The 11925-nt window shown below is 35.1% G+C and overlaps 1 protein-coding gene across 1 annotated transcript; it reads right to left on the reverse strand.

The window, feature by feature from the left end:
• Positions 1-10819: 10819 nt before the first annotated feature.
• LOC115628916 (high mobility group protein D-like) lies at positions 10820-11352 on the reverse strand. Its single transcript, XM_030525179.1, has one exon. The coding sequence runs from the start codon at positions 11318-11320 to the stop codon at positions 10970-10972; it is 351 nt and encodes a 116-aa protein (XP_030381039.1). The 5' UTR covers positions 11321-11352; the 3' UTR covers positions 10820-10969.
• Positions 11353-11925: the final 573 nt, after the last annotated feature.

The following is an 11925-nucleotide window of genomic DNA, read 5'->3' on the forward strand; positions in this document are numbered from 1 at the left end:
GTATAGTATTATATTTGATATCAAAAAATGCTACATATATAGCCGTAATATTTTTCCAAAAAAGCATCCAATAAAATATTCCTCATTCATTTTTAAACTATTGGTCTCACAAATAACTAAGTTTCTCCTTTGACTAGACAGTACAGTTGGATTAGAAAGTACCTTCACACATTTTTCTATGTAAATTGTACTACCAAGCAGAATACTGTCGCCCAACAAAAATATACTTATCTTATGATCATACGTACAATAGGAAACAATATAACAACGATATTGGTTATACGTAAATAAAGACTTTTTTAAGAATATTAAAAAAAATAAAATAAATAAATAAGACATATATAAAGTATAGGTATACGTAGTTGAAGACTTTTTGAAAATGATTAAAATCAATAAATAAATGCGACATATGCTCGTACATATTGTAGTAAAGGTAGATTCAATTACGAGTATGCCTTTCTGAATGCACGAATGCTTATGTAAATCGAATTAGACATAATATTGTTAATACACACATATCTACTCGTACTCTCTTGAAGTAAGCTGCACTTTCTTATACTCATGCTCGTATTCGCCGGCAGCTAATCTATTAGGTTAGCAGCCATACACCCACTTAATTTTTGCCTATATCATGGGTTAACTAAAGTCGAGAAACCACAGTCGCCCTAAAACGCGCACGTTCAACACCTAATATCATTTACAATTTAAAAATAAATGTAATTGCTGCAAAATTTGGTTGCCAAAGCTGGAAACAATGTGGGCACAAAAGGGCAAATGGAATATGAAACAACAAGCCAGGGCCCTCCTTGTCTTTCGCAATGTCACGTGCGCTGGCAATGTCGTTAGTGGGTTAATTGTTAAGCGGCGTGTGACTTATCCAGCCGCAGCTCTCAAACCGCTCGTCAGCGAAAAAAAAAGCTCAAACAGAAATTTACACGAATATGATGTCAACAGCATAATTATTGAATTACTTCACACACACACACACCACACACAAACACAAACACAAACACACACAGACACACAAGGACCCAAGCACACCGAGAGGCGCACACGTGGCAGAGAGAGAGAGAGAGAGAGAGAGAGGGGAGTGGCGTAAAAAAGTGTAGAGAAATGGCAAAGAGTGTGCCACACATGTACGTGGTAATATTATACAATATAAAGTGGCAACTTGTAAATGTGTAAAATGGCAGTTACAGCACCAACAGTTACAGCAACAGGAACAACAACAGCAGCAACAACAACTATGTATGACTGTGATGGCGGCAACAAAAACCAAAACATGACGACAACACTCCAAATGTTGCTCCACCTGACACTAACATGCAACCGTGGCGGCATCGTCAACGCATAGGGGCACGTCTACACAAACCCTACCCTCATTTCGCCGAGATCATACACACACACACACACACACACATCCAGTTGCACACACATACATATGTGCTCGTATGTGTGCATTACACTCGTTTATGCGGTTAAGGCAGTAGCCAGCGTTAAACCCTGAAATGTTACGTAGCCGTGTGTGGGAATATGTATACAAGTACGTATTGGTGATATAGATACCTTCAGAATATATATTCTGTTTAAATAAAGCTTCTCTTAATGCTCTACACCTGAATGGTAAAAAGTGAGGTTTTAAAAATGTTGTTTCTTGAACGCGATACATCGATTATCATCGCTGTTTTGGCTAAAACATCTAAAGCTTAATTTGGAAAGGAATTCAAAAGCAAACGGAATCTTCTTGAAGACTCGAGAATTAAAACCTAATATAAAGTTCACATAACTGGCGAAAAAAAAAACAACAAAAATAATTGAATCGATGCATGGATTTGTTTGTTGCGATTTATAGATTGTGTGAAACAATTATGCTTTTTAATTTTTACAACCCTAGTAAAAAGGGTATACTAACAGGTCCCCCCCCCCCATACTTGTACTATTCGTAATCACTTAAACGAGAAAAATTGATCTAGACATTAAAAATTAAAAAAAAAACAAATATTGCTCAAAATTCCATAATTCCAAGTTTTAAATTGCTAGCGAAGAAGTATTCAAATTTTATAACAGCAACAACAATTCGATCATTTTCATTTCAAAATTTCATAATTGAAATTGTTAAATTGATACCGAAAGAGTAATCAAATTTGATCATTTAGAACATAATTTAATTTGAAAAAATTAGTTTTATCACAAAAACATATTAGCCGAAGAAGTTTCAAAATTACGGAGCAACATTTCGAACATTTTCATTTCAAAATTTCATCACTGTTAGTTTTAAATTGGTGCCGAAAAAGCTTTCAAATTTCATCAATTCGAATATAATTTAATTTCAAGGAATACATTTTGCTTTAAAATCAATTTGTTGAAGAAGTTTGAAATTGACGGAACAACCTTTCAACAACCTTTCAATAACCTTTCAAATTACAAAAAATAAATTTTATCACAAACAGCTATTTGTTGAAGAAGTTTCAAATTGACGGAGCAACATTTCGATCATTTTCATTTCAAAATTTCATAACTGTTAGTTTTAAATTGATACCGAAAAAGCTTTCAAATTTCATCAATTCGAATATAAATTAATTTCAAGGAATACATTTTGCTTTAAAATTAATTTGTTGAAGAAGTTTCAAATTGACGGAACAACCTTTCAACAACCTATCAAATTTCAAAAAATAAATTTTATAAGTATGACAAACACCTATTTGTTGAAGAAGTTTCAAATTGACGGAGCAACATTTCGATCATTTTCATTTCATAATTGAATGCTTTAAATTGATACAGAAAAAGTATTCAAATTTCATAATTTCGAATATAATTTAATTTCAAAGAATAAGTTTTTCACAGAAACCTATTAATTGAAGAAGTTTCAAATTGTTTAACATTTCTTTTTCTTGTAGTGTAGTCGGACACAAATATTTGGTCATTAAATACTTTGAACCAAAGCACCTTTGGCGAGCATATGGTAAGACAACGCCCTCATCTTTTTCTTTTTTGCACGGAGAGGGAGAAATGCTTGCACTCCTCGTGTTGGTCTCTGGGTGTGTGTGTGTGTGTAGGTTGTGTGTACATGACTTTTAAAACTTTGTCATTTAGTTAGGTGTAAGTTAGTTTTGGCTTAGGGACAGCTACGGAATTACGAAAACACTTTTTAAGCATCGCACACGCACACACAACACCTATGAAGGGTGCTGTTCATAGCAACAGGATGTTTATTTTCAGTAAAGGACACGCATAAAAGACAAGCAATACATGCATCTTATAACTCTCATGCTGCACTAATTAATTACATTTTATTTTGGTCCATATTTTTCGCATTTCTTCTCATACCTAAAGGGTAACAAAATCAAGAAGCAATAAAGTTGTCTTCACATAATGGCAGCAAACTGCATCTGCTGCGGTGTCAGAAAAAAATTCCCCAAGATCTAAACGTATATTCGAAATGATGGCTTCAATCTTAATAATTTTGCTTAAAATTTTCAATAATCAAGGCTTACTAAGAAACTAACAAAAAAAATAACTAAACAAGGAAACGCTATGTCCGAAAGACTGTCAATACCAAGCAGAATGTTGACCTACAAAGACTAGCAATAGTCGTGAAAGAAGCAACAAGTATATCCTTTTATGAAATGAATTGAATGTTTTTAATTTCATGTCCTTCTAACATAATTAGAAAATAACGAAAAATTTGATTTGAAAGCACAAAACTGGTAGAAAACATTTCTAAATTCGGTTGTGAAGCACGAAAGGCGACTTACAAAGTTATAATATACTTATATATATAATACAAGTATATATATATATTGCAAGACCTTGGTTCACGTTCGTCTCATGAAACATTTTGTGCAAGCTTCTTAGATCAAGTACCTAAGTGTATTAATTATAACCTTACGAATAGTTCAGTAACTAGAGTTGAGTTAAATTGTATTTTATTGCATTTATATAATAGTTTGATTTATGCTATTAACCATATATTATATTATGAACGACATAGTATTATTTCAGCATCCTTCCTTCATCCTTTCTCATCCACCTGGATATTATTAACATAATTTTATGGCGCTGCAATCATCGACAAGCTTTCGATTTCTACACAGCAGCCTGAGTGCAAGTGTCGGCCTTTTCAATATATATTTTATACACAATTGCCAGTATAGTGTTTCCTCCAAACACTCACTTGCCTCACACCGCTCACTGGGGCAGTGCCCCAACCGCCGACCGCGTCAGCTCACACCTAAACACTTAAGGCAGCGCTGATTATTTTCCACTTTGTGCCAAGTTAACGCAACGGTGCTGCTTGAAATAGCAAGGCAGGGCGGTGCCAAGGGGTGCGCTCAGAAGGGGGCCGAGATGGGGCTGGAACTGAGACCGAGACCGAGACTGGGACTGGGACTGGGACTGAGCCTGGCAGGGAAACGGGCATGTGTTCGTGTCAGCAACAGCGCATTGGCCCTTTCTATGTACGTGTATGTGGCATCGTCATCATCGTCGGTGGCGGCGCGTGCAAAGTTGGCAACAGCAACAGAAAATCGATTAACATGGCTTTAATGGCACAAGATGCTGTCTGCCTGCCACGCCCCTCTCATGCCACTCCACCTGCCAGCCTTGTCTGTTCGCTTGCTTGCTTTTGCTTGTTGTTGCAACAACATGTTGACAATGAAAGCGCGACAAACTTTGTGCGTTGTAAGGTGTGTGAAATAAATAAAAGCAGCCAGCAACTTGGTCCTTTTTATTTAACTCTCAATACGACAACCACAATAGGCAACCTATAGCTCGAAATGGAATCAAAACTTTTAATTGTAAGCATATTCGTACTTACACTTCAAAATGCTTACAGATATACTATACATATATATAGTATCCCGCTTCAATAAGAGCTCCAAAAAAAGGCAAACTGGTACAACATGAAAAAACTAGTAACCGATTAAAAGTAAGTAAGTATAACTAGCTTTCTATCTATGCGTACTAGATCTAAAAAGATGATTCCTACACTGCATCCCCAACTGAATATACAAATAAAAGGCGCATTATAGCAGGGTCTATTATTAAAGTAAATGAAAATAAAATAAATGCAAATAACTGATAACCTCCACATCAGGATTATAACAAAACATAAGATACAAGATATTGGTCAACATCTTCGTACAAATTTTGTACCAAAATAACTTTTTCAATTCACTTGATCCACCGTCTCGTCTTATTCTTCAGAGTATTATTTCCTTCAGTTTTGGAAATCTCTTCCATATATATTTTTGATAAAGAAACAGAAGAAAAAACTTATCTTATAAATATCAAATATACATACATTTAAACAACGTAAGAGTGCCGAAAGCGTAGTTTCGAGCCAACCCATGTTGTTGATGCTATCGATCAATCAGTTTGATTTTCAAAGAAGGTTGTTCTTAACTATATTCGCTAACTTATAGCTTTATAACTTCAAATATTACCAAAAATGAGGAACAATTAAGCTTAAAGTCTGTGGGTGCTACTGCATAATTTATATTATTTTTATTTTTAAATTAAATTTTAATTATTTATAATAATGCCGGGTCAGAGATGAATATTATTGTAATTTGATTAGATTAGATAGTCAAATAATTTGCACATAAATTTGTCGAATTTTCAAAGTATGTGATAAAAATAATGTTATTTCATTTAAAATAAATGCGAATTTTGTACTGAAATATGGTTCAAGGGGAATCAAAAAGAAAAATTCAATTTAAAAATTGAACTGAATTGGCTTCTTAAAAATACAATTCGTTAAGTTTTTATTTTCTAAACTCCATGGATCTGAAGTGTGTATTTGTTATCCAAAATAAACTTCTATTCAGAAAACTATGTGCATTTTATGTGACAGTGTTTTACAACAAAACACAACACTATTGGCAAGAAAACAAAATTAATTAATTCAAAATTATACCAGAATGTGGAGTTTCAGGACTCGCTTATCTTTTCTAAATTCTAAAATTCTTATAGCCAGATTTGGAGATATGCCGATGGGCTATCAACATACTAGAGTCCTATTTTTCTAGAAGTAACCTAGATTTCAAGAGAACACACTTGATAGAATTTAAGAAGAAATAGCCGCAAAAAACTGGAACGTGAAAAACTGAAAGTGCTTAGCGGCACATTATTTATTTATTTCGCAGACCTTATACTTAAATCGTCTGTTCTGTTGCTGCTGATGCTGTTTTTGTTGTAATTGTGTTGGCAACTTCCGGTGTAAATGAGCGTTGCGCCCTCCTACACTTCCTGTTGCCCCCGCCACACTTTCCACACAGCTGCCCCTATTTGACTTTGCGTCTTGAGCGCCTTTTTGCTCTGCCTTTGTGGAATCCAAAGTGAAAGCGTATCAGCGAGTGCTGCACGCCTGTGTATACAAGTATATATTTGTATGTATACTATACATGTACGAGTGTATCTATATACGTATAATGTGTGTATGTGTGTGTGTATGTGTGTGTGTATGTGTGTGTGTATGTGTGTTTGTGTGGGAGTATGCGATATAAACACGATTTAAGGTATTAATTGTGACAGATTTACGCATTCATTGGCAACGCTCTTGTGTCTAAGGCGGTGGCGACACCACGTTCTACCCACACCCACAACCACCCCCCCCCCCTCTCCGATCCAAAAAGAAAAGAAAAGAAATGCTACCAAATTATACAGCTGCTGCCGCCGCTTCTGATGATGATAATGATGAAGAGATTTTTGTTAAGCTTAAACTGCTTTAAATTATTGTAATTTTGTCTCGCAGTCATCGTCGCTGTTGCTTCCCTCGTTTGTACGCACATACATATGTATGTATGTATGTATGTATTTAGTATGTGTGTATGTATGTGCAAGAACAGGAGAGCAGCAGTAGAATATGTTGGGCATTTGGGCAAGTTTGCCTTTGCCCTGTAAATTGTTATTTGGTTGCCGGCGCGCAACGCGTGGCACAAATAGAAACGTCATGCCGGGCGCATTGTCTCAAGATTAATGATACCCTTGTACCAATGCTGGCATCTTGGCCACACAGACATTGTTGCTGCTAGCAGTAACAGCAGGTTGCTAATAGCAGCCAAGGATGCATAACGCATACGTCCTTTTGCCGTTCACATTGCGTATACGCAACATGCATACAAATATTTAATACTAAATGCAGTCCTTGCTAGCTAACTTGTACGCATATCTTTGCACAACAGGGGTAGAATGTTAGCAGTTTATTAAACCGGAATGAATTTAGTGCTTGAAGACATTTTGGTACATCGATTAACACTCGTTATACGCGTGTATTTAGTTTGATTTGAAAGGAAACAATAATATTCTCTTTTTGTCTAACAGCAAACAGAAACTAGAGAGAACGCTACAGTCGAGCAAGCCCGACAGTAAAATACCCTGTACCCAGACAAACTTCCGAAGCTCAGTTATATGCGCTTCTACCAGAAGCAAAAAGAAGAAGAAGAGCGAGCTTGCTGCTGCAGACTGTGGGCGTAGTACCGGAGTGAAATTGTTTCGCTAATAACTTTTCTTAGAAATAACCGATTTGAATGAAATTTGAAACAGAAGTAGATAATTAAGGGCAATACATGCACGTTCTATTTATATTGTATGTATGTACATATGTATGTATATATGTAAATAAATTATGTAAATTAAATTAAAATATTGTGGGAGCACTGCTCTGCGATTCTCATACCAAGTACCTAAGCGCTGGCAAATCGAGAATTAGATTTTGAAATTTTTGAAAATTTAAAATTATAATATTTTGAAATTAAATTGTGAAATTTCTGATCCATTAGATATAAATATTGTGGGCGCCCTCCTCTGCGATTCTTATACCAAGTTCCTAAGCGCTGGTAAGTCGAGAACTAAATTGGGAAAATTATGAAAAATTAAATCATAATATTGTGGAATTAAATTGAGAAATTTCATAAAAATTAAATAATAATATTGTGGAATTAAATTGGGAAATTTCTGAAAAATTAAATCATAATATTGTGGATTTAAATTGTGAAATTTCACAAAAATTAAATTATAATATTGTGGATTTAAATTGTGAAATTTCACAAAAATTAAATAATAATATTGTGGATTAAATTGTGAAATATATATGTATATTTATGTAATTAAGCTCTAAAATTTAGCAAAGATATTTGTTGCACTTATGCAACTGCAAAACATATAAAGGAGCATACATACATATTTTTTCAATATGCACAAAATATGTGTGTCTGTATGTATCTACATTATTATAATTATTTCTTCTACGCCGTTTATCGGGTATTTTTTCTTAGAGTGTAAGGTCAAGTCACTTGCACTTTAACAGGAAACTTGTTTCCAAATCTCAGCTTCCTAGCTCTCACCGTTTGGGCCGTTGATTGCCAATCAGTCAGTCAGGACAAACTGTTTTATATATATAGAGATATATATAGAGATAATACAACATAAATCATAGTTTTTGCAAAACGTATTACAGCACTATTTTTTGATTTGTTAAATAAATAAATAAATAAATAAATAAATACATTTGGGCATTTCCATAGAAAAGTCCACCATGACCGAAAAAAAAGCTAACAAGCAGTTTTTCTTCACTTGTTTTATTGCAGAAAAATGTTCAAATATAATTAAATTAACATGTTCGAAGCGATTGCGAAATATAGGCCTACAAAGTTAGAGTTCACGCTCAAGTCAGCTTTGTATATTCTAAAAGCATTTTATCATAACCATTTATATTTCTAAAAGTTATTGTGCAACTTATTGCACAATGTTTGCTACTACCTTTAAACAAATGCAAAAGGGCAAACAAATATCAATTAAGGGTAAATTTTGGATTTTGGAAAATGTGTAATTAAACAAAGCTTTAAAAAATTAACCAATTGTAATATAAGCCATTGTTATCAAGCAAATACTATAGTTATTTTTATATTGATTTTCAAAAGTGTGTCACACAAGGGCGTAGGCAGCTTTTACCAAAGGGTGGTCCAAAAACTTAGATCCAACTTAGATCCATTTTAAGGCGAAATAGTGCATCATAATAATGAACGTGTGGTCGACTTTATATAGCAAAATTTTTTGTAGAGGGGGTTACAACGACTGAAATTAATTTGCAACTTCTCACGGCAAAGGTGCAGTCAAAGGAGTAAAGATCATCATCTTACAATACAAATAATGTTTAAAAAAACAATCCTATCTACAAATTTTACAACTAAATTTTAAGTCACTTCATTATGCAAATATAAAAACATTTCATTTAAAAATTGACTTTTTACTTGTTTATTTAACATTTTGTTGTAGATATAAACGTAAGTTTCAATGTGTTCTTAAATTTTATTTTGTTTAAATGTACTTACATTTGTGGAATCTGCCAGTTACATTTTTGGCTTTGCACAAACCTTTCAGATAAAGGACAAAATAGTGAGAGTTGAATTTTTCAAAAGCTGTTGAATTGGTACGTTTATGTTTGTAAATTAAATTAAATTTAATCAAAGTAGAATTCCATTGCAGGCAATTTTGGTTTCGTTTAGACTGGAATTTATTTCAAAAAATCAATATAAATAAATAGGAAGGGAAGGGGAGAGAAATGCATCACATTACTAATAATCTGTCACATTATTTGATTGATGGAATCCTAATTTTATGGACATTCAGACATGAATGCGCTCGCATGGCCGGAAAGTCAGGGTCGAGAGTAGAGTTGTATGCGCCATCAATGCATCAATATGCACATTATTTTGCTGGCAATGAGCAGGCAACACTCACAACAACATGTTTAGTTACAATATTGGCACATGTCAGAAATATTTGGACGGACGGACGCAGACACTCACAAAAACCAAATCAGCCAACAAAACACACTCAACGGGAGCAACGACCATCCCAATAATCATTCACTTCATTCCCCAGCATTAAACTCTGAGCTTGCATACCTACTCGTACATACATACTTACATACAGATTCATAGCAGGGTCCACTCATGTCGGGCTATAACATTTGTAAATCAATTTTGAGCAAATTTCACAAAAATTCCTAATTGAAAATGCAAATTGTGAAATTTTAGCATGTACGCCTAAAAAAACCCATGACAACAACAGCACCAGAACGTGTCAATAGAAAGAACATATGCACATGCATATATAGTATAGCATACGATGCGCTTCATTTAAATAGATCAAGCATATCGAAATGATCGACACACCTCTTTTATCCGGACACTCTATTCGGCGGACACTTTTTCTACAACATTCGATCGGTGTATAAAGTATTTAGGTATCCCCTTAAGCGGTCACTCCCCTTGGGCGGACATAAATTGTCCGACCGTGAGTGTTCGGAGAGTTTTCACTGTAGGTACCTTTATGTATGTCTGTTCGTCTGTATGAGCGCCGCGAACTTTTTAACCATTAAAGCTAGGAAACCCAAACTTTGAATGTAAACTTGTCTTATCCAGTTGCAGATATAGATTATTATTAATTCCTAAGGCTGAGCTGTGAAAAAAATCACTCCTAATAAGATAAATCCTATGTTATAAAGATATTGCAAATAAATTTGCTATTTATTTGCGACTGTGCTTTTTAGGGGGGCACCTAGTCTGGCTGATCTTTGGTGCGGGTCGCATGACACCAGGATCCAGCCCTTACCCCTGAGCCATGTTCAAAGGTTATGCGTCCCCGATCCCTAAACTTAACTGGACACCACCAATCAACAAGGCACGGGACTATTGTAGTGCCATTACCATTCGCTGGGAGAGTTCAGCTAGAAGATTTTTGCCAACCTATGTTTAGAATAGCACCTCATAAAATTGTGAAGATTCATTAAAATCCATTTACTAAAACATCTTGCTGACATATGTATGTAGAGACGATAATGCCTCAATATATCATCGAAAAGTGTAATACACAAGTAAAATTTTAACAAGAAACATCGGCTGGGTGTGTAATTTAGAGTAGAGAAAAACATCTGACGACGATTGACAGGTCCACTGTTGTTAATTTAGTCGCTCTCATCCACCTCATCGTCATCAGACTCATCCTTCTTGCTCCTTTTCGATTGTTTCTTTGCTGGGTTCTTTGCTGGCTTTGCGCGCTTCCTGGCACCACCACGGTAGCCTGCGTTGTCGCCACCATTCGCCTTAAACTCTTGCATGGCACGATTGTAATCTTCCTTGGCCTTGGCTGCCTTTGCCTCCCACTCAGACTTGTCCCGCAGTCCGCGCCAGAGTTCGCCACCGCGCTTCGCCACCTCAGTAACTTTAATGCCAGGATTCTCCCGCTTGATGGACTCGCGTACGCTGCTCAGCCATATCATGTACGCAGATAGTGGACGTTTTGGTTTGTCGGCCATATTTAATTTGTGTTTTGTACGTAGTAATGTTGCTAAGAAATCTAGCTATAATACAAGCTTCAAGCTTTTTCGTTTGTTCGACTATTTCAACTGACTCTAGATTCATAGCTCCATTGATTTCCCATAGCAAATCAAAATTAGCTTTATGTGAGAAAATGAATGAATCTTGGGCTAAGAATTTGTTGAAGCGCTACTTACTCGAATTTGATATTTAAAATAGTAGAAAGCGGACCATTCGGGAAGCACCAGCTGAAAGGAAATATTAAAATCGGTTCACTCAGTCGAATGCGAAATAAATAAAATAGAAAAATAGAAAATACAGACGCATTGATAACCTCCTCCATTTTTATGTCGATTGAAAACGTCATACATAAAGGAATCAACATAGATGCGGATTGTATACAAGTACATCGTTTTTCTTTATTCACAAACTGAACCTATTCAGTTGGACAGCCAGTCTATTCTCATACATGCTATATATATATATATGTATGTACATACCTGTATCTACATATGTACATGCATAATTTTCATGTGTGCATATTTTGTTGTTGTTTTTTATACCCTGTACCCGTAGGGTAAAAAGGGTATATTAGGTTCGTGCA

Source organism: Scaptodrosophila lebanonensis, unplaced genomic scaffold (genome assembly GCF_003285725.1).
Source record: "Scaptodrosophila lebanonensis strain 11010-0011.00,11010-0021.00 unplaced genomic scaffold, SlebRS2 tig00000129-arrow-arrow-pilon, whole genome shotgun sequence".
NCBI lineage: Eukaryota > Metazoa > Arthropoda > Insecta > Diptera > Drosophilidae > Scaptodrosophila > Scaptodrosophila lebanonensis.

Coding starts and splice junctions, on each gene's coding strand:
- LOC115628916 (XM_030525179.1), bottom strand. CDS start 11,320: ATGGCCGACAAACCAAAACGTCCACTATCTGCGTACATGATATGGCTG.